Source organism: Uloborus diversus, chromosome 7, assembly GCF_026930045.1.
Source record: "Uloborus diversus isolate 005 chromosome 7, Udiv.v.3.1, whole genome shotgun sequence".
Classification (NCBI taxonomy): Eukaryota; Metazoa; Arthropoda; class Arachnida; order Araneae; family Uloboridae; genus Uloborus; species Uloborus diversus.
Window position 1 is genome coordinate 57,512,967 of NC_072737.1, and position 23,606 is coordinate 57,536,572.

The 23,606-nt window shown below is 34.3% G+C and overlaps 1 protein-coding gene across 4 annotated transcripts in view; it reads right to left on the reverse strand.

The window, feature by feature from the left end:
• Positions 1-252: 252 nt before the first annotated feature.
• Positions 253-23,606, reverse strand: part of LOC129226423 (sodium/potassium-transporting ATPase subunit alpha-4-like) — a 94,869-nt gene continuing 71,515 nt past the window's right edge. For 3 of the 4 annotated variants that reach the window (XM_054861024.1, XM_054861023.1, XM_054861025.1), the window contains 5 exons: positions 17,214-17,308; positions 15,687-15,861; positions 11,969-12,099; positions 5,005-5,106; positions 253-491 (listed from right to left, as the gene is read on the reverse strand). In XM_054861024.1, coding sequence (XP_054716999.1) covers positions 374-491; positions 5,005-5,106; positions 11,969-12,099; positions 15,687-15,861; positions 17,214-17,308 — 621 coding nt within the window. In that variant the 3' untranslated portion in view covers positions 253-373. The remainder of the gene's footprint in view (positions 492-5,004; positions 5,107-11,968; positions 12,100-15,686; positions 15,862-17,213; positions 17,309-23,606) is intronic. The other variant, XM_054861026.1, reaches the window with a different exon arrangement.

The following is a 23,606-nucleotide window of genomic DNA, read 5'->3' on the forward strand; positions in this document are numbered from 1 at the left end:
TACAGCGGTTTAGGTTAGTACGCATGGTTAATGACACAAAAAAGGGGTACGTAATGAGTTGAAAAGGGTTGAGTACTCCTCGTGTAACGCAATGTTGTCTCGATAATAAAAAAGTGGATATAAGTTCAAAAATAGAATGTTTGTAAAAATTACCACTCAAATTAATTACCAAAGAAGCTGTTAGCATGTATGCGTGCGATAAAATTTGAGTCATGTAGTTTCAAGAAAAAAAAAAAAGCTTTATTGCTGTAATGTAAACGTAATTTTGAATTTCACTAACATTTTTTGTTTTCTAATCGTAGTTGAATTCATAAAAAGTTCAAGGAGCTTGTAGAAAAAGGACCATTGAGATTTTATTTACTGGAGTTTCACCTTATGTTTCTCTTTCAAGCCACGAATTTTCTTCAGAATGCCTGATAAGGAACTTACGAAGCTCATCGTATCCTAAGGTTAAAACACTGAAGGGGAGACCTGGGAGCCACCAAAGAAATCTGAAAAAGACATCAATCGTTAAGCAATTTTATACAACCGAAACCGAAAACTCTGACGAAACCCAGCAACATATAGAAGGAAGAAAGGATGAGTAATAGACAAAACTCCCTTTTTTTCTCTTCAAAATGTACAAAAGTTCTTTACTTTTAGCGCTAAAATCTTATTAAATTCAAATGAACATGAAACACCGGCAGACCTCGGGGTGGCTGTTCATAACCTTCACCACTGCCTTGTAAATACCAACTAGCTCATAAAATTCACTCTGACAACAATAGATGGTTGCACCGTCTTTATGGGTCGCAGCAACATCAGTTTAACCCGCCTAAAATTCTTATTATTTAAATCCAAACTTACGACTGTCTGTTACTGGACCCTTGTCTCTTACTGGTGCCGTAACCCTACTTTATGGAAAAAAAAAATCTCACATTTTCCATACAGTAAAAAAAAAATGTCGAAGTATTTTACATTTTATTCCAAAAGTATCGTGCAAAGATTTTATCTCGTAAAAATATTTGCGATACAGTTTGCAATTAATTAATATTTCAACTCCACGTGTCAAAATATCATATTTTAAAAAATAACTTCTTTCATTCGATAGATATAGCATAAAAAAATCAGAAAACTCGGAAGCAAAATATGTTTCTTGCAACCGAGAAATTTATAAAGAGAAAAGAGATAATCTTGTTTCGAGGGAAAATCTTTTACCGCAATCTTTTTAAGGTCAATAAGTACGTTTCGTTTAGGACGTAAAAGAAGTTCAAATGATTTGTTAAAGGTTTTGGAAACATTCGAGTAAAAGGTTTCGATAAAATATTTGCATTGAATGAAACATCGGTGACGAAAGTTTGGTATAAATGGGGTATTTATATAGTTAAAGATGTTTGTTAATCTTTGAATTTGGAATAAGGAAATGTTTTCCTAAGCTTGAGAAGCTAAATCATTAATCAGGTAAAAATTGCGAATATTTGACGCTTGCTGGCAAATTTTAAAATGCATTTCATTAATAAACAATGTGAAAAAATGAAGAATTTTTTTTTTTATGTGTTAAAGACTTACAATTTACTTTTTAAAGACTTACAATTAAATTTACACTTGTTTTTGATTTTGTGTTATTTTTCATAATGAAAGAACGCCTTAAAATAATTATATTTCTTTCGCTTTTTCACTTTCAATGTTTTTTATTGAAATCGTTATAATTAATATATAATAGATAATTAATATCTATTGTCTAAATCGGTAAATTTGATATGGGCGAAGTTAACGGAGTGGAAAGTTACGTTTGTAGTTACAGATATATAGGGTTTCCGAAAAGTCCTTGACACATTTTAAAAAATTATAGAAAAGCAACAAACTGTCGTATGAATATGCGGTTTGCGCCGTAATACTTCACAGGTTCACAATTTTTTTATAAAATCGTAAAAAAAAAGAAAAAAAGTGTAATTATCAGTAATTCATAAAACTAATTAGTGTAGAGCAATTCGTCAAATGCAAAAAGTTGTCGTATCAATATGAGGTTTGCGCCGTATACTTCATAGGTTCAAAAGTTTATGACATGGTAAAAAAAAGGAGAAAAAGAATAGGAAAAAAAAAAGAAAAAAGAAAATATAATAATACGTAATTTTTGCATTGACGGCTGCATCGTCACAGTAAGAATTTATTTTTTTATTATGACGATACAGTCGTCAATATAAATTACTAAAAACTACACTTTTTTTTAAAATCATTTTCTATTTTTTTTTTTTTTTTTACAATTTCATAAAAAGTATCTTGAACCTGTGAAGCATTATGTCGCAAAGTGCACATCAATACGACAATTTGTTGCTCTTCTAAGAAATTTTAAAATGCGTCAAGGACTTTTCGGATACCCTGTACTTCAGTCGATGTGAATACTGGGTTATTGAGCTTTTCCTTTTTTGAAAAATTTTATTTTTGACTAACTTATTAAAAAAATAAATAAATAAAAATAATAAATAAATAAGTAAGTAAATAGATAAAAAACAGGAGGTTATCGATTTAGACTTTAAGTTTTTTTTTTTTTGGTACAAGCACAAGTTTTCGCACGATGAATCTAACGAGAAGCTTACTATTTTTTTTATTGGTAGAGGGATCCTGAGACTGTCAAACATCTTTATTTAATCATATTAATCAATTTGAAAGAAAGTTATGGGCGGAAAAGGAGTAATTTTAACTTAAATTCGTAAGGATTACGTAGATATTTTATTCATTAAATAAATGATTAAATGCGAAGGGTATTGTTAGGAACTACTTTTTACATGGTTTTCCTAATTATAATTATTTAAAAAATAAAAATAATATAAGAGAAAAAACTGAACTTATTTCAAAACAGACTGTGCAAAACTTATGGAGCGTATTTGTGATTTCTGAAATTTTTTAAAAAGTTAACTTATTTTCTTCTAGCAACTAGGCCTTTAATTATGAAACATATGACGTAAGGAAAAGTGGTAAAGGAAAATAAAAATGTTGACATATGAGGCAGTGAGAAGCAAAGGGATGCAAGTGGTAAAATTAACAATTTGGAGATAACCAGTACACATGGTAGGTGAACCTCTCCTCTGTCTTGGGGCAAGAGACGGTACTAGTAGCCCTGGTAGTTGCTGCTATACAGCATGATTTAGAAAAAAGAAATCAATGAAAGCCTACCTAGGATGTTATTTTTAAACGAGTTTTACTCAAAATTAGAATTTGTCCACTTACATCCCTTTGCTTCTCATTGCATCTTATGACCTTCTAGAAAATGAACTCTGCAGATTTATAAGAAACTTAAGAAGCGATGTGTCCTCTAATCAAAAAATGTTATGTAATTTATAAGCAACACCTCACTGTCGAAAATCTATGATTCGTACGCAATAGAGAACCTATATTATGTGATATTGAAATCGTAACAATTTTGAGAATATATGCTTCAGTTTCAGCTCCATATCAAAAATGCAGTAGCTGAGGACTTGAGAAAAGTTCCAGCATCATAAATAAAAATCATTTAATATCAGTGATTTCCCTATTATGTGTACATAATTTCATTGATTTTTAAAAATTACAAATAGCAAATGTAAGTAAAAATACTAAAACGCTACGTGACATTATATCAAACATAGCTAAAAGCGTCAGAAAAAAGTAATTTATTCAACTGACGCAAGTTGTGACGCAAGTATAGTTGAAATGAAGCTCCATAGAGCAAACAAGAAGCCACACCACCAGCTCGAACCGTTCCAGTTTTAAATAGAACGTAACCGCGGGGAAAATAGTTAAAGAGAGAATCGGCTAAATTTGGGCATTCCATATCCGAAACTTTGTGTGTAAACTTAAATGGTCAAGATTATTCAGTGTTTTAAATGATATTGAACCTTTACTGATAGAGTTGTGAAGGAAACATCCAAAACAAAACACATGCCTGACATTCAATGCAAAACGTTGTATACTATTCGCAATAAGTTTTTCTTATTCAAAATAAAATACAACTGTAGTTACTCGCATGTTTTATAGTTGGGGCAGACCTAACTTGGCAGCATTGGGAAAGCTACGCAGATCCTTATCACAGAATTACCACCCTACACTACACTCCAGATGCTCTCGTACCCTCCACTACACGTGGTTTAACCGGTTGGATGGGAACCTAAAGTTAGCTCTGTATTTTGAATCAGATCAGTAGCCGAACAAACTCTGACCCAACACATCCAGAGGTATTGACTTGGAATAGAAACATGGAGGACTTTGTGACCACTAACATATTTAACGTGCCCCGGTCATCATTTGCGAACACGGAGGATCTGCCACCGGCTGGTAACGAACCTGGAACCCTGCGATATCAAGTTCAACTCCTTACCATACAGGGATGGCGTATCTGGGCGGCAATTTCCATTCCTTCATTTACTAAACCATTATTTATCAATTCAATCACTTATGACTTTACTTGATTTTTTTCATTCATTCATTTGTAAAGTAACTTGATTTATTCATTCATTCACTCATTTCCTCATTAATTCAGTATTCAATCATTAATTTTTTTCTCATATAGTAATTCATTTTTTACTTATTCTTTTAGTGTTTCATTATTCATTCATTCACTCATTTCCTTATTTATTCGTTTGTTGTTTCATTATTTATCATTACTCATTTATTCGTCTAGTTATTCATTCATTAAATGAAAAATATCTCTAATAACCAAATAAAAAATATTTTATTGAAAAAATATCATTTTTGGTTTGCCCCATGAAAAAAAAAAGGAGGGAAAAAATTTCACTTGCTTTTGATGGCATCAAAAATGCTGCCAAAAATTAAAAAATAACATTTCAATGCAAGTTTCATTTTAAAATACTCTTTATACTGTAAGTTTCAAAACAAATTTCCAATTTGTTTATTTTGAAAAAAAAAAGTTATCCTAATTTTGCCCGCATTCCCCTACTTTTTCTTTTTACAAGTAATGTACAAACTTTAACGAGTCTTAAAATTTTGTATTAATTTTGCACTCATAATATGTAAAGAAACAGTAATTACTTTAATGGATAAATATGAAGAATTCTCCACATTCCTGGGACGTAGCAAAGTATAACCGCAAGGAAAATTTCAAACAGCACGCTCAAGATCATTACTCTGTTGCTAAAATGGCATAAAAACCATATAATTGAAGCTTGAATAATTAAACATTTCATACATAAGACATTTTATTTGTAGAAACCAAAATATAGTACACTGAATTGAGAAAAGATTATAAATTTTATAAGATAGGAGGGAAATAAATGTATTTTCTGAAAATTTTCCTTTTTAACAGATAAGAAACGAGCTGATGTGAGCATCACATGATTTCCTTTTACTCCAATTTAATGTCATATTTTTATTATTGGCAGTGATTCAATAGTTTACTCTCTAAATATCACCAACATAGGCCATATTGAAACCAGATTTAAAAAAAAAAAGCCAAATTTGTCGCCAAGTTGGCGACAAAACTTGGCGGCAAAAAGACTGGCGATACATCGTCAAGTGTCCACCAAATTATAACACCACTTGAGTTTACACCGAAATAAACAATAATTTCCACCAAAAAAGGGGTAAAAGACCCCTTTAGAAACACCCGAATGCAACCAAAAGAGGAGGTGCACAACTAGACACCACTAGGAGTCTACGTACCAAATTTCAACTTTCTAGGACTTATCATTCTTGAGTTATGCGACATACATACGCACATACATACGTACATACAGACGTCACGAGAAAATTCGTTGTAATTACCTCGGGAATCGTCATTATGGATATTTCGCGTGTCTATAAGTTCTTAGGCACTTATCCACGTGTGGTCGAGTCGAAAAAATAAACTCAATATTCATTCGGGGGTGAATAAAATGGTAATTAAGGTCTATTTTTGAGTGAAAATTTTTTCGCGAATACAATACTTTCTTTTTTGTAAAAGGAAGTAAAAAAGGAAAAAGATGTAAATTTACAGAAGAAATTAATGCTTTATTCCGTGTATTCACGGGTTGAAGGGGGGGGGGGATGGAAAGTTCTGACGTTCTCGGTGATAGGACTTCGGACTTGGGAATACGATACTAGTGGGAGTTAAAGGGGGACCTCCCTTCCCTCTCTTTTTTTTCATTTCAAGGTCTCATATGTATGAATGGGTTTGGGGTCAAAATGTCGCCACCGAAATGTCGCGGGACAAAATGTTGCGGCCAAAATGTCGCCGTTCCAAAATGTCGCCTGTCCAAAATGTCGCCGGCCCAAAATGTCACCGGGCCAAAATGTCGCCGGGCCGAAATGTCGCCGGGCCGAAATGTCGCCGGTCCAAAATGTCGCCGGTCCAAAATGTCGCCGGTCCAAAATGTCGCCGGGACAAAATGTCGCCTGTCCAAAATGTCGTCGGTCCAAAATGTCGCCGGCCCAAAATGTCGCCGGTCCAAAATGTCGCCGGGCCAAAATATTGCCGATCCAAAATGTCGTCGGGCCAAAATGTCGCCTGTCCAAAATGTCGTAGATCCAAAATTCGTTTATTCAGTTGGTAAGAAAAATTTAAATGTACAAAAATGATGTTTAACACCAAATTTGCAGAATAAATGGTTTCTGCCTTTAATGAATGTCTCCGTTAAAAATGGGTCTGGACTAACTGAGTTTCATGATAAATTCTGAAAAGATTATTCCGTTTTGATTCGCAACTCTCGGCTGTTTTTCAGCAAACAAATAGAATACAAGCGTTACGTTATCTTATTTCTTGTGACTCGCTATCTACCAACTGTAAAACGTTCTGACGGCGTTCAGTTCTGACGTTCGCTAAATTATTTTAAACTTTTCTTCAAGAATAGTGTGCGTTTGTATGTGACCGATTTTTTGGGGACATTCTACGTCAAAACCTGTAGTAAGAATTCGAACGATACCCGCAAGTACCCATATATGATTTAGGGCTGCGTGGTTTTTTGCGTCAATTCGTTCAAGATAGTGGAGTAACTGAACGTTTTCATCGATATGCGTGACTGTCATTGCTCAAAAAATGATGAACGGAATCAAATAAAATGTTAGGAAGCAGCAGGGGGACAGATTTTGGGCTCAATAACACCAGAGGGTAAAGCAATCGAATGTTTTTTCCTTTCTTTTCTATTATCTGTGATTGATATATCTCAAAAAGTAATGCAGTAGACCCTCGTTTTCAGCGGGTTTATTTTACGCGGTTTCCATTATACGCGGTTGAAGATTTGACACCTTTATTTTATTTACGCAGATGAGTTTCGGTTTTACGCAGATGCGGCAATGCAAACAGGTAACATTTTCCTCTCTTTAAAAACCCAAGCTCCTAAAGATTGCAGATTACACGTAACTAACTGCATTTTAGCGTGCTAATAATCGAACTTGGGTCCTTGGAGACATTTTATGCGATTGGTTCCAGAGCTTTTTCCATCAGAAGTAAAGTGATTAAACTCACACAGTTCAGAACTCACTGGAAGAAGAGCTTTTAGGACTGACAAAGGAGGTCAAAACCAACGCGGATACCGATTCCGGTGACACACAACCAAAAACGCTCACATTGAAAATTTTCGAACCATCCGTAGACAATAGGAATGATCTTTCTGATTTGTTAGTGAAAGAAGATTCTATCATGGAAATGACGCAAGTGATCATGGATGAGTTAATGCTAAGCAAAGAATTGAAGGAAAAATTCTTAATGACTACCAAAAAACTATCATAGTCAGCTCTTCTTCATAAACAGAACACGAAATTAGTTTGTTTTCTTTATGCATATTGTGCATAAAAATTGATATAAGTACACATTAAACTTATTATACAATTAGTCATCACTAGAATGAAGTATTTTTTTTAAATCTACGGAACCTAATTCCTATTTTGACGCTAATATTAGGTCTCAATTTACGCGGTTTCTATTTACGCAGCATTTCCGTGGAACATAACCCCCGCGTAAAACGAGGGTCTACTGTACAAGGGTTAAGACAAAATTTGGTCTACAGGTATATCTTAAAGGGCGAGTTGCTCATTTATTTTTGGCTTCAGTCAGCCCAAAAGGATGGATCACAGAATAATTTTTATCGTTTTATGTGACTGCTATATCTCAAGAAGTAATGCGAGGATTCATACAAAAATGTAGTATACAAGTGAATTAAACGAAAACAAGCCTTATTTTCGTTCTAAGTTGAGTTTCGTAATCGTTTACGTGAGTCAGTGTAATTAAATAAACATTGAAAAATATACTGAATTTATATATGAGAGGTTGAGCATGATATCAATAAAATCTAAATTAGCCGTGTATTCCTCTCATTTTTGTAGCACTTTAACTAGCGTGAGTGTTAAATAAAAACTGAGTTTGCATTCTTATATAATTTGCGTAGTAAAAATTCACTAATTAAAACAGCAATTTTTTCTGAGAGAGAAAAACTTATTTGTTTATTATTATTATTATCAATATTCTTTTCTTTCTGAATTACCAAGCTATATTGAGCAGCTGGAACTATTACTTTTTGAAACTCATTTTAAAAATAAGTCTAGGTCAAAATTGATCTGAATAATCTCATTGATATCAGTTATTTCACCCTAAATTATGAAATTTTTTCTTTTCTATTTAAAATTGGAAAATGTGATTAGCTGACAAGCGCTACTTCGCATGCATGAAAGTATCCTCTTGAAAACCTTCAATAAAATAGCTGTTCTGAAAGTGTCCCTTGATGTTCTATCGAATATATAAATTTCATGAATGTTGAGAATTGAAAATATTTGTCATCGCGTAGAGTCGTTTTTCAAAAATCTGAGTGAAAGGCACCTGTTTTAGCAGTTACGGGTTTCATTGATTTCAAAAGATTTGACGGTGAACATTTCGACGTAATTTCAGAAATTTACTCATAAGAGATGGGAGTTCCCACGGCAGTTTTGATCTTACTTTAACCAACGTATATCTCACTGAAAACGTAGTTTTTTTTTAAAGTTCTTAGGGTAATGTTGATAAATCTATGAGAAAATTAAATTTCATTAAGATACTTTTCTACTTTATTTCCACCCTGGCCCGTGATTTCGGATTTTTCCAGTGAAAGGGGAGAGGGAGGATAACGGGCGTATGTATAATCAATGCAAATTTCATAGGATTGCTATAAAAACCACTCCCACTTGTATATAAAAAAAAATTCAAAGTCGAGGGCCATTCCGCCTGATCCTCTAAATGAATGACCTGTCGCTACCGTAATAATATGCTAGAGTGAAGGAGTTATTTGTTTTTACTTCATTACGCCAAAAAATACAAACCGCCTATTCTCTTGCCATATTCAAATTGCGCCTCACTATTCTTTCATTCGCGTTTAGAACAGTTTAGTTTTACTTCCATACCAATTTTTTGTCTGAATCCTTGCGTTACATCTTGATCCTTTATGTTACATCTTGAGTATTATTATTAATCAGATTAAACGAGAAAGAGAATTCCGTTGCAGCAGCCTTTCACATGTTTACGTTTGTAATAGTATACAGAAAAACGTATGTTTTTCTGAAAACTATTAATTTTCTGGAATTAATCTGATGTTTACGAGTTAAGACAGGAGAAAACGTTTGGAATTTTTGAAGGAACTTACTTTGAAAGGCAATTAATATTCTTTCGCAACTTTTATGCTGGAAAGCATCGACGTACATTTAAATTTTTCGTACAAATTGAACTAGCGAATTTTAGACGGCGACATTTTGGACCGGCGACATTTTGGACCGGCGACATTTTGGGACGGCGACATTTTGTACTGGCGACACTTTGGACCGGCGACATTTTGGACTGGCGACATTTCGGGCCGGCGACATTGTGGACCGGCGACATTTTGGACTGGCGACATTTTGGACTGGCGACATTTTGGACTGGCGACATTTTGGACTGGCGACATTTTGGGCCGGCGACATTTTGGCCGCGACATTTTGTCCCGCGACATTTTGGCCGCGACATTTTGGGCGTATACCGTATGAATGATGGCCATCGACTTATGTAAATAGCACAGTGACTAAATTGGTAGATAATTGTGTGTTGTCTAATTTCATTTGATAGTTGCGGGAAGGTAGTTGCAGTGTGATCTAAAAATAACAGATTTTTTTAAAAAATACCAAGCGCTTTTTATAATGCACTCAAAAGGACAAAATAACTTTTATGGGTCAGAAAGGACAACTTGAAGCGCGTGTTCCGTTCATTGTAATGAGACTCTGCTTAATTTAGAAGCTAATATACATTTGCAAAGACTAACATCCCTAAAAACTAATGGATGCGTCCGTTTCCGCCTGTAAACCGAATGTTTGTCTTTCCATGCAATCCGAGGTCAGACAGTGTATATTTTGTCACAATAACAGAATTTTTAAAAAAATACTAAGCACTTATCATAATGCACTTAAAAGGATAAAACAACTTTTCTGGGTCAGAAAGGACACTTTAAGAATTCCTGTAGTTTTCGAAAATTCCAAGAAAATGACACCATAAACGAAGAAAAGTGTGGCTCAAATCATGAAGAGAATTTCTCTTATCATTATCTAGCTTTCAATCATAACTTTGAGTGTTGAAACATGCATATTTTTCTTATTGGGAAAGTTTGGTTTGAAATGACTAGAACCGTATTTTTCTTCGTTTGTGGTGTCATTTTCTTGGAATTTTCAAAAACTAGAGGAATTTTTAAAATGTCCTTTCTGACCCAGAAAAGTTATTTTGTTCTTTTGAGTGCATTATGAAAAGTGCTTGGTATTTAAAAAAAAAAATCTGTTATTTTATTCTTTTTTAGTGTACATTCCAGAAATAGAATAATTTTACGCTGACGAAACTTCACCTTATTTTTTCATATAAATGCTCGGTACTAAAAGAGAAAAACCTATATACGTGTCTAAAACTTTAAGCAGTTGGCACTAAAATTTAATCCTTGTTCCTCTCTAGGATTTATGCTTGCTAATTTCATGCTTGCTTCAGAGAAGCCTTGATTCAAAATTTTCATTATGATTGCTTTTAACATTACTGTTGCAAGGCAACAAAATTTGTAACAGTTGGTTTTATATTATTTAAACATTTAATAGGGAAATTACATGAAATTTGCTGTTTTCCATCCTAACTGAAATAATAATTTTATTTTAGAATTTTAATTTTTCAGCGTTAAAACGTACCTTAAGATTAAGCAAATTATTTAGTGAAATCCCGAAGTCTCGAAGTGGTGTAGTAACAGAGATATAAGCAAAATCAGGCCTCAGATTTCTCCGTGACAATCAGGCCAAGTATAATAAAAGTGTTTAATAACCAAAACTTTCAATTTGATGGAGTAAAAGAAGCGTGGTAATATATCTTTTGTGTGTGAAGCTAATATTTAAAAAAATATCTTTCAACTCAAAAGAGCGTTTTGAACGATCAACCAGCTTATCCACAGATTTTTCAATTTCACTTTTGGGGATGTTCTTTAGCACTGGTGTTACACTACTTGAATGGCTGGAACTAAGGTCCCTATACATACGAGCCGACGCACCAGCTTAAGATTTTTGGATCGGAGCGCGTGTTTGAGAGGTTGACTTTTCTGGCGAGTAATCGCGTTCCCGTGGTAACCCTAGCAGCGCAACAATGTAAATCCGATCCAAAATGGCTAAACTTAAGCTGATGTGTCGGCCTGTCTATATAGCGGCTTTAGCTGGAACATCACAGTAAAAATCTCCTCTCATTGTAGCTTCAGTTTCGGAAGCCGAAAAAAGACCTTTGTCCTTGACCACCCTCAGAATTTGCATGATCTTTCACAATGTGTTTATTTACTGTTGTCGAAAGTGAAAATTTTTCTGTTCTCGAAACTAAAAATTGCAATAAAAAGGAACTTTTTTACGATCACTGTCTATTACATTATTTCGTAATGATTTGTTTTAAATAGAAAACAACGTGCAATGTGCCGTGCTTTTAAGGAACTAGACATAGTATAATTCAAAGCCTCAGTATTAAGCTACATTAAACATAAATACGTTGAGATTTAAAAAGGTAGCAATTTGTTTTTACCATATCCCACGTTTCTGTAAGGAATCTCGCCAGGATCTGCACATGATGAGGTCGAAAAGTTGCGCCAGCACTATTGTCATGAAGAACGCAGTTTGACACGTGTATTCTAACGCTTTTCTAGAGGTGTATGTCTGAAAAGTAAAACGTTTTAAAAAATATATAGTTTTGAAAATGATTACATCTAAACTCAGGTCCAACGAGAGGCCATGTCAGCCTAGTCAGAAATTGGGGGCCCGGGCCTTGGGGAGGGCCCGGCAACACTGACGCAAAAAAAGAAAGGAAAAAAAAGGGAAAAAAGAAAGAAAGACAAAAGAAAGGAAGAAAGAAAACAGGGAAAAAAACTTTGACGAAGTGAAAACGTAAAGATAAAGTAAAATTTACTCTTTCGGTATGGGTCATTCCATAGAAATGTCAACCTCAACCTCAGAATTTTTTTTCCCACAAAGCCTTAATTGTGACCTATCATTTCATTCAGCATACTTTCTAGTACATAAATCCAATAACAGTTTGCAAAAATTTCATTCGGTGTTTTTCTTCTGGCTAAAAACGTGCGAGGTTGTAGAAAAGGCTTAGGATGTGCAAAAAACATGCGTCTACGTTTTCTTGTATAATGTAAAAAATTTTGCAAATTTTTAAAAGAACTATGTTTATTCTAAATGAATAGATGTTGGCCCAATAAAATTGACTGTTCTTTTTGCATGCATTATAAGATAAGTCTTTTAATTAGTTTGGTTATTTCACTGAAAATATTTACGTTACGTTAGTCACGAAAATGTACTATTTTCTGCATAAAAACTAAACCAGATATAACCAAACAGCACTTTTTATTTTCTTACATCTGTGTCATATCTACTTAAAAAGTGCAAAATATTCATTTTAGTATCAGTAGATGTAAAATAATTAGTGTGACTAACGTAACATTTGAGCTGTGACTAACGTAACGGTTTGCATGTGACTAACGTAACATTTCAAAAATGACTGCTAATATTTAAAATTTATTTAATTTAATGTAAATTTTCATGAACAATTTTTTGAATATTTAGGCATTCTATATTGATTAAAAAAATAAAGGGTGAAAAATACCAGTAATATTACATTGTAGACCTTCTGTTTACTTAGAAAAATACTTTTTTAAAGGTCTTTATGAAGATACTTCCAATTTAGAGAATTATTAAAAAAGGAAAAAAAAGTGAGTAAAGCAAAATGAGTACTCTGCTGAATGTGCATTCAACACAAGAATCCAAGCTTAAGAATTAAGATAATAGAAATACAGTCTTAACAAAGAAGAACGTCTCTATTTTTTAGAAAATACATCGAGCGCTATTATTAAAATGAAGTAACGGCTGTATGTTGGAAAACATTTGAAGATGTTACATGATACAGTGACAATAGGCGCTGCTGTCATATATTTCAGAAAATGCAAGAATGATCATTTAGAAATTCAAACATTTGCGGTGATATCTGGAATTAAAATGCATTCTGATAAAACGTTCGAATATTTTTTTTCAATATTACATTTTAATTCAAAAGGATGCACAACACTATTCGTTCGATGAATCAGTAAACCTTAAAAAATAATATGCCATTGAAAAGTACTACGGAGTTTCTTATAACGATAACTAGTATATCAGCAGAATACTAGAATTCAGTGAAACTACCAACTTGCAAAAAGTTAATTTTTTAAAAGAGAGATTTTTAGGAGATAATTAGACCAAGAATGATGTTATTTAGTTTGTAAAAGCAGTTTTTTTTTTTTTTTTCGCACATTCAAATTGAGTTAATTGAACTGAATCCTTCCATTCAATTTCTTACACTAATATAGAAAAAAAGTAAAGAAAAAACCATAATACAACACAAAGAAGGTTCCTAAAAAGTGTAAAAGTAATATAAGAGCAAGAAATTAATTATAAAAAGTTTTTTATATGCATTCATTGCTTGTTATTCGATGGTTACGTTAGTCACACGCAGTTTTTCGGAAAAGTACCATTTAGGGCCAAAAAAGATTCGTCTGTAACAAATCTGTAGTACGATTTTAAAAATAGATTGTTTACCTCTTACAAATATATCGGCCAACTTTAAATGTCTGCGTAAGTTTCAGAAAAAATTAGCTCGTAACATAAGCATTGTTTCTCAGGGTTGCAAAAATGTTACGTTAGTCACGATGCCTTTTTTGGTGAAAAAACACCTGCTAGCGTTTATTTTGCTTCAAATTCTTGGTAGAAAAAAAAATAGTCACCTTGTAAATTTTAGATCTGCATATTGAACCAAAACACATTTATTTTTACTCCCGGTGTAAGTAAAAAGAGTTTGAAAATCAGCTGCGAATGTTACGTTAGTCACTATGGAATGACCCGTATTTACTGTTGTGGCACAAGGAATAGAGTTAATTATTTTCTAGGAAGCAATTTTGAATTCTTTTCTTTTTCATTTCCTTTCTTCTTTTCTTTTTTTTTGGGGGGGGGGGAGTAGGAGTCCGGCGATAAAACTGACAAGGACAAAACTGACCTTGGCTCTCTGCGGCCCTGTCTAAAAGAAAAGGAAAGAACGAGGGAGCGAGGAGGTTCAAGAGGGATAAATAATTTTATACAGTGGCTACCACTTACATGAATCACCTTTGTTCTAAATAGTTTTGATTCCATAATGCAGCTGATTCAACAAAGCTGCATTTTGTTCTGTTTTTGGCAATTTGATTCATTAAAGCAGCTGATTCAATAAACCACTGATGCAACTAACCGGCGTCCACTGTAGCAGAATTACACAAACAAACACATACCATACAAGTGAACGATTATTAATGTAATCAATTTTTAACATTTCAAAAAGCATTATCATTAAGGTTACGTAGAAGTTTAATAATTTTCACTCAAACAAAAGGATTCGATTCCGGTAGGCGTTATCGTAAAAAAAGAAAGTGTTTAACGTAGTAAAAAGTGTGCATTAAAAATACTTACAGGATAGTTCAAAAAACTTTTTTAATCTTAAAATGAAGGTGGAAATACATAATCAAACATTATACTAGTTGCCGGCTGGTGGCGTGATGGTTAGGGGCTGGCCTACTACGCCTGAGGACCCAGATTCTGACCTGGGTGGCCAGTCGTTGGATTTTCGAGATGCAGAAAATCTTCAGCGCTCATCTCGTATGATTATGCGGCATGTAAAAGATCCCTTGGGTATCGCTTAGAATATCCCTCGATTAAATTACTGGTGCAATTTCGCATCAAACGAGAGCCCAAGTGCCTCCATCTGGTGGAAACTGGGCGTCAAAAACACTACTGTGTCATTCATCAGCGCCTCAATGGTGACACACGAAAGACTGATGTATTGTTGGGGAGCGCACTAGGTCTGGTTATGGCACAGACGCCTCTGGAGGTGGGTTTTATACAGCACCATTGAAAAGAAAAAAAAACATTATACTAGTTAAAATTTTAAATTTCAACACACACAGTTAGCTCTGATACGCAATATGCTGATGAACAAAGGATTAAACGATTGCTTTTCGTATAAGAGTGGTGAAAGCCGGTTTGCTTTGCTAAAAACCGTTATTGGCGTAGTGCCTCCTACTTTCTCCTCTCAGAACACGAACATAAATGAACTCGTCCACGATGTCAAGTGTCTTGTTATCAATGCCGTACCATACAAATATGTGTATGTGTTACATTTTACTCATCCTTTTCATATCAGTCTTCCTCTTATATTTTATGACGAATAATTCACATACCCATTCTTGGTTGAAGCTGTCAGTAAGATCATTTACGGCCTCAGAATTCCACGAATTCCGGATACCCAGCAAATCTTCTGGCATGAAGCCATTTTCAGCCATCACCACAAAATAGACATAAAGCCCAGCTAGCGTCACTGGTATCCCGATTTGAAGTAAAGATTTATTCACAATCCTGTCAAATACATCATATAACAAGTGCGTTAGAATTATCAAATTCAGTAATATAAAATTGCGAATGGAAAAGCTTTACACTTCCTTAAGCAAAGAATTGAGAAATATATATATGTAGTCGACTCTTAATAATTCGAACTCAAAGGGGAACTAATAAAATTTTATGTCAGCCAAAATTCAAATTCGAGGCGAAGAAAATTGTGTTGTTTTAGAAAAAAGAAAAATATAATAAAAACAAAGAAGAGCATCCAAGTGAAGGATATATACAGGGTGTTCTGTTTTAACCTGCAAAACCTTTATTTTCGCAACCGTTAGTCCTAGATGTATACTTCCAATTGCAAAAATGTTCAAAATCAGATGCAGAATTAAGATATTGAAAGTTTGAAGCAAAAGTAAAAATGAGCCAAAAATACAAAACATAACTTTTTATACGGACCCCAAGTCCCCTAACTTATATTTTGGGAAATAATCTCCATTGAAAAATATTACTGACACAAAAAACTTGACATTTGTGCGACCAAAACTCAAGGAGATATTCCACTTCAAAGTTTTTAGGGACCATACAGAAGATGTGATTGGAACTTATCGCCCTTTCAGAAGAATGACAGGTCGTCAAAGTAAGAAAAACAAGGTATTAATATTTTTCCTTGCTATTCAAAAACAAATGCAAATGTTATGCCGTGATATGCAAAAACACATTACAAAACTTCGAACAATTTGAAAAACCACACTCGATGCACACATATAATTTTATACACTTGTTAACCGCTATATTTCCCCCCAAAAGGTGTGATTGACGGTAAGTGAAAAGTGGTGTAAGGTGTAAGTCACAAAACGCTGCGTTTCATATCCCGGTGAAAATAAGTCGCACTAATTTCAAACTTTTTTTGTAGGAATTATGTTCAATGAAGATTATTTCCCTTACTATAAGTTAGGAGACCTGGGGCCCGTATAAAAAGTTAAATTTCGTATTTTTTGACTTATTTTTATTTTTGCTTCAAACTTTCAATATCTTAACTCTGCATCTAATTTTGAACGTTTTTGCAATTGGAAGTATACATCTAGGACTAATGGTTGCGAAAATAAAGGTTTTGCAGGTTAAAACGGAACACCCTGTACATATAGGGTAGACAATCGTCCTTAAAAAGTCAAGGGTTCAAGGGTTGTTTAATTCCCAAGCTTCTAGTTTCATTCCAGGATATATAGGATTATTTGACATAGCTGGTGTAATGTTAAACATTTTGCAATCAGGAAAAAGTTAAATTTCTCAAAGACAAAGTATTGCATCGAGTAAAACACAGCTGCCGAGCATTAGCTTTTAAGTTTTAAATGTTAAAATGTCTGTAAACTGACCTGTTATCGAGCATTCTATCAGAGTATGGATCTATTGGTCGCCGCCTCATAATGTCACTCTCTTGCTTTTCATAGATCAAAGACAAAGTCGGTAGCTAAATCGAGAAGAAAATGGTTTTTGATCAAAGACATTAAACGTAAACTTAACAAAGCACAGCACAGAGGCTTTTAGCTTCTAAGAAGAAATAAAAGCTATTAATTTCTACAAGCAAGCACCCCACTTGCAATAAGTTTGCTTGCTGAGACAAAGCGAAGCTTAAACGCAATAAAAAGCACATTTAAGAAATTTCGCTTCTGAAACGTAGAAGCACTACAGTCGCAAATTATAGAAAAGCACAACATCGTGAATTCGATTTTAAGAAGCAGTAATGAGTATTTTATTGCAGAGCACCCCACCACATTCATTTTTTCATTGCACAAGCACTTGATTTTACATCATGGGCCTTCATGTCTCGAATATAAATGAGATTGAAGCTACTAATTGAATTAGAAAAACACTGATAAAAAACCTCGAAAATGGTAATATAAATAACATAAAATATTTTTTAAATATATACAACAGTACAATTATCAACACTAAAACAATGAAAATACGAACAGTACAAAGAAACAGAAAAATTACATACATGAACTACAGTGTGTGTCGAAATGATAGGTCCAATCGTAAAAGCGAAAGTTGTGTTGGTTAAAAAGGGTTTATTGCGTAAAAAGTACTATTTTGTAAACTAAATTGCTTCATTCAATGCAAAATAATGCATGAAGAGTATACAAATAATAGGAATGATACGCTAAACAAAATTTACATGAAACAGCTGTTCCAAAAAGATAGGGCCATTGAGCCAAACATCAAATAATGTTGAATTAATAAGAAATTTTTGTACCTTTTTTCTGAATAAGCTCGTAAATCCTATTCGGCATGGTTTATACAAATTTTTGCATACAATTTGTCTCGATATTTGATAATTCGGTGGAAATAGCCTTTTTCTAGTCTGCAATACTGTTGTACTGCGTTCCGCTAGCACGCACCGCTTTTGCGAGTATACCCCACATGTTTTCTATCGGATTCAGGTCGAGGCTGCAAAGTGGCCAATCGATAACATGTACACCATTATCCAGAAACCATTCGAAAGTGGATTTCACACTGTGCACAGGAGCATTATCTTGTTAGAACATGAAGAATGGGCCCCTAATGTACTCTAATTGAGGAAAATTATATTAACCAAGCTACTGTTGATTGATAGTCTGCAGCATCCAAACGAATTGTCTACAAATGCTATATCAGTTTTCCCAGCACCTCCGAATCCGGCCCTTACCATAACGGAACCAGCACCAGTTTGCCTCTTCGAGAATATCTGTCTATCGTCACGCAGATCGAGCCAGTAATACAGCCAGATATCTGGACCATCCAGGTTGAATTTCTTTTCATCACTGAATATCACACGATGTCAATCTTGTTTCCAGGCCATCACTTCCTTTGCGAAACTCAATCTCTTTTCTTTCTGCTTTTTAGTCAATTTTGGAGCCGCTTTTCTCTTCACGTAAACTAAATTGACGAACTTTTTTACTATTGTATGGACTAGATTTTGATATTGAAGGGTTTTGTTGCATGCCTAAAGTGGATAAGCTTATATTTCCTGGTTTTAAGTCCTTTACGATAGTCTTCCTTTGTCGAAGTGTCACTTTTGACGGGCTGCAGATGATTTTTTACTGCCATAAGCATTTCTAAGTCGTAAAAAAAATTGTTTACACCATATCGCTATCTTTTAAAAGTTTACATATTTCTCTATTCGATTTTCTACACTTTTTAAATGCTTCAATTTTCCCTTGCTCAACCAGCGAAAGACTGCAATGACGACCCATTTTGTTTGATTACAACGTGATGCTTAAATCGGTTTAAATACCTCTACACAGCAACCAGCATAATCTCACAGTAAGACTAAGCAACGAGATTTATGCAAACGTTTTGGAAATAACCGTGGTTAGAGCAAAATTTCTGAAAGTGAACCTATCTTTTCAAAACGGTCTAAAAATGAAAATTTGCATAAAATAAAAAAGAATTAGTTTTTTTTTTTTTACGAAATTTCTTCATAAATAGTCATAACAATTACTTATTGATTATCTGTACCAAAAAAGTCATTCTTATTCTCAAATAAGAGTCAAAATTTTGAAAAATGCGGGTGGATCCATCATTTCGATACGCACTGTATAACAGAAATCAGTCACTATATATATAAATGTCAGCATCATCATCTCCCTGGTACGCTAATATATATAGCGAAATAATAACGAAGAGCTTTTAAGTAGATGTTCTTTGTCCATCTCTAACCTTCATCAGTTCCGGGGGAGTTCCATCTAGTATGTCACTGCATGACGAGAACAGGGAACCCTCGGAGGCGATGTCTATATTTTCAGGGCGTTTGGGACTACAGTGAAATCCCGTTACATCGAACTTCTAAGGAGTCCGAATTTCGCACTCGTTGAAAAGGAAATTTCGTTGTATAGGTATTCGCTGTAACGGGATTTCACTGTATTGTATAGTCGAACCACGATTTAACGAATTCATCGTTAATTATGGAGAGAAGAAAATACTGTGTCACTTATACAGCTTGCTGTATGAGATATGCTTCTACAGTTTCCAGGCCGTGTAAAGCATTTGAAAAAGTAACCGTTTTAACGGGAGTTTCATTATCCTCTTCTGCATCAGAATCGCTACGTTGCCCCCTCGGCCGTTAAAAATGGCTGATACCAAGAAAAGTCTTCTTCTACTTCGAACAAAATCGATACATCATTTGGAAAACAATCCAAAATTTCATAGCTCAAATTAACAAAAAAAAAATGGCTGTTAAAATAATTTGTTAATTCGGGGTTTATTATTCGGTAAATAGAAGTTTTTGCCTTCATTTTAGTCGGGGATAAAAGAAACATTCGCTAAAAGGAGATTCGTTAAACCGGGGTCCGACTCTATATGCCAATCCAATGCAAGTGTTTAGCAAGGCAATCGTGTCCAGTTTCCAAACGAAATTTTGCAACTGCAACAGATGTGGGTCAATCTGGAATTTTGAATGCATTCATCAAGTTTACTATATATTTAGGATGAAGTAATGTTTGGTCATTGACGAATGCACGTGAAAGAAGCTTCTTTTCTTAAACGTTATACAGGCACATCTCAAAGAGGCTTATTTTCTTTACTAATAATAAAGCTGAAAGTCTCTCTGTCTGGATCTCTCTCTGTCGGGAACTCTGTCTGTCAGGATCTCTGTGACGCGCATAGCGCCTACACCGTTCGGGCGATTTTCATGAAATTTGGCACAGAATTAGTTTGTAGCATGAGGGTGTGCACCTCGAAGCAATTTTTCGAAAATTCGATTTTGTTCTTTATTACAATTTTAATAACATTTTCCCGAGCAAAATTATCATAAGATGGACGAGTAAATTACCAAAATATCATAACGTGGAACCGTAACATGGGCAAGCCAATTGGCGAGAAATTCATCATACATTATTTGTAAATATACAGGCAAACCAAAAGACCTTTTAATTTTCTACGACGGTCAAAGCCGTGCGGGTGCCACTAGTATTAAATGAATTAAAATCATAGTTTAGTTGCTGAAGGGGAACGTAAGCTGAGTTTCCAGAAGGGAGCCATAAATAAACTTGGTATTTAAAGGGGAACATCAAGGAAAAGAAATTTCTAAACGACATGTATAACAACATTTTAGTTTGTAACTTGGAAGTCAAGGAAGTTAAGTTGTAGAGAAAAAGTGAAAAAAGGAGAAATGTCTAAATGACAAGAGGGCTGGAAAAAGAAGCTTAACTTTTGAGAAAGAGAAGCAACAAAATTTAGTTTTCAATACAAGGCAAACGGTTTTGTTTCTCATGAAGATATATCAAAGATGCTGAATTCCACGAAGGAAAAAAAATCGTTTTAAAAATTTATTTAGATGAAATTTAGTTTCAAAAGGCAGCATTTTACAGCATATTCAGTACCAGATGGGGTTACCTGAGCTCCCTTTGACGCAAATCCACACTAGGTATTTAGTTTTACCAAGAGTTCTCAAAGTCAAACGAGTAACATGCCACGAGTAACTTAACCATGCGACATGGACGCTGTCGATTTTCTGCATCTTGAAAATCCAGACTGGAGCCGGGTTCGAACTTGCGTCTTTGGACAAAAGAGGCGAACGCCTAACCACTACATCAATTTGTTGGAACTTTCAATCTTTCCCTTGCTGAATATTTTCATTGCTGCTTCTCTTTGTTGGAAAAGATTAGTTCAATCTACGATGATCGGACACGATATGGTCTTTCAAGTTTCAATAATTTTTACTGCGTTCACGGAAAAGATAGACGAGATGAAAACAACAAATGTGCCGTTTGGCAACGTCAGTGAAATGATTGACTTGGACAGAAACAAATTGGTGGCAAACAGACGAAAAATGACAATACTTTTGGCTTACTTATTTTTAATATCAGAAAAAGTTCCCAAAAGTGGCATAGTGGCAAATCTTCTGGCAACTTGTTCGTTTTCCTTCTAGTCTATCTTTTCCGTGAATGCCGTATGGGTCTTCGATCCGAAAAAGTTGATCGAGACGCAGTGCGAAACACAACTACTATAGCAGTCGGTAGCCCAGTGATCACGGGCTTGCGAGAAATGCTGCAGAATTCAGCAGCGAAAAAAAGGTTAGGAGGGTTGCTTAAATTTTTTTAGTTGGGGGTTGTTCATAAATTGTGTCACGCTTAGACGGAGGAGGGGGGGTTCATAAAATTGTGACAGTTTTTGAGAAGGGTGGAGTGGAAGGGGGTAACAAGAAATGTGATATCACGAATATTTTTACTAGTGGTACCCGCACAGCTTTGCCCGTAGTAGAAAACTAAAAGGTCATTTGGTTCGCCTGTATATTTACAAATAATGGATGATGAATTTCTCGCTAATTTGCTATGCTTGCCCATGTTACGGTTTCACGTTATGATAATTTGGTAATTTACTCACCTACGTTGTGATAATTTGCGTAGTGAAAAGTTCTTAAAATCGGAATAGAAAAAGAACAAAATCGAATTTTCAAAAAATCGCTTCGAGGTGCACACCCCCATGCTACAAACTAATTTTGTGTCAAATTTCATGAAAATCGGCCGAACAGTCGAGGCGCTATGCGCATCACAGATCTCCTGACAGAGAGACATCCAGACAGACTTTTAGCTTTATTATTAGTAAAGAAGATAAGAATGGATTTATATATATATATATATATATATATATATATAAAATATAGCGTGACGTATGACAAGAGGGGTAGGGGTATGGCGAAGTGTACCGCTTTGGGACAAAAGCGGAGGGGGCGGGTCAAAAAGTTTAAAAAAAAATGTGGCATTATTTATTAACAGCATCTTACGAAAAAGCGTCTCACGGTGTAATTTTTTCAAGGCAACAAATTAAATCGTGCATGTAATGAGAGAACCTATTTTTTATTTGCCTTATTTCATAAATTAGAATATTAAGTATGCTATGACACTTTTTCAGAATAAATATTTTTTTTATATAGATTTACACACGCGTGTTTTCCGATGACATAATTAACTTTAATGCTTTAAAACACAAGTAACGGTACTTAACAAGGTTTCCCTCCCCCCCCCCCATTCTACACGAAAGTTGTTCTATCCTTGAACTGTATCAAGATAAGTAATTGAATAAAGAAAATCTTTCGATTAACAAATTTCCAAAAAGCGATTTCGATAAGTGAATTATCACCGAAAATTAGACCGCTTTCAACGCCTTTTTTATGCCATTAAATAGTTTATGATATTCCTTTGTAATAGCTTTTATGCGAGGTACTTAAAAGGAAATATATTCAAAAAACTCAGATAAGAAATTTTACTTTTTATTCAACCGTTTTTTTTTTTTTTTTTTTTTTCAAACCAGTCGGTTATCAGGAAAGATCAGGGAAGGGCTAGTAATTTTTCTATCTACGTTCAGAATTGTATCAAACATAGATTGAAAAAATCACGTTCTTATTAGCACTTTGAGTTTTTATCAACAAGAATTATTAGTCTAAAACGAAGATACCTTTGATAAATTGTTTATCGAATAAGTATATAGAGAATTGGAAGACACATCTTAAAGCGATCAATACTTGAAAGACAAAATTCATGTAATTTCTTCTCTTTGTATTTCAATTTCAAGTATTAGCCATGTTTGTTTACACATCATATTTCATTTCCCAAACGAGCTGATGTGTGCATCACATGACTTCCTTTTACTCCAGTTTTAATGTCATTTTCCCATTATTGGCAATTTTAATGTGATTCAATACTCTCTAAATATCACCACCAGTGGCCAAATTGAAACAAGATTTAAAAAAAAAAAAGAAAAAACGCCAAATTTGTCGCCAAGTTGGC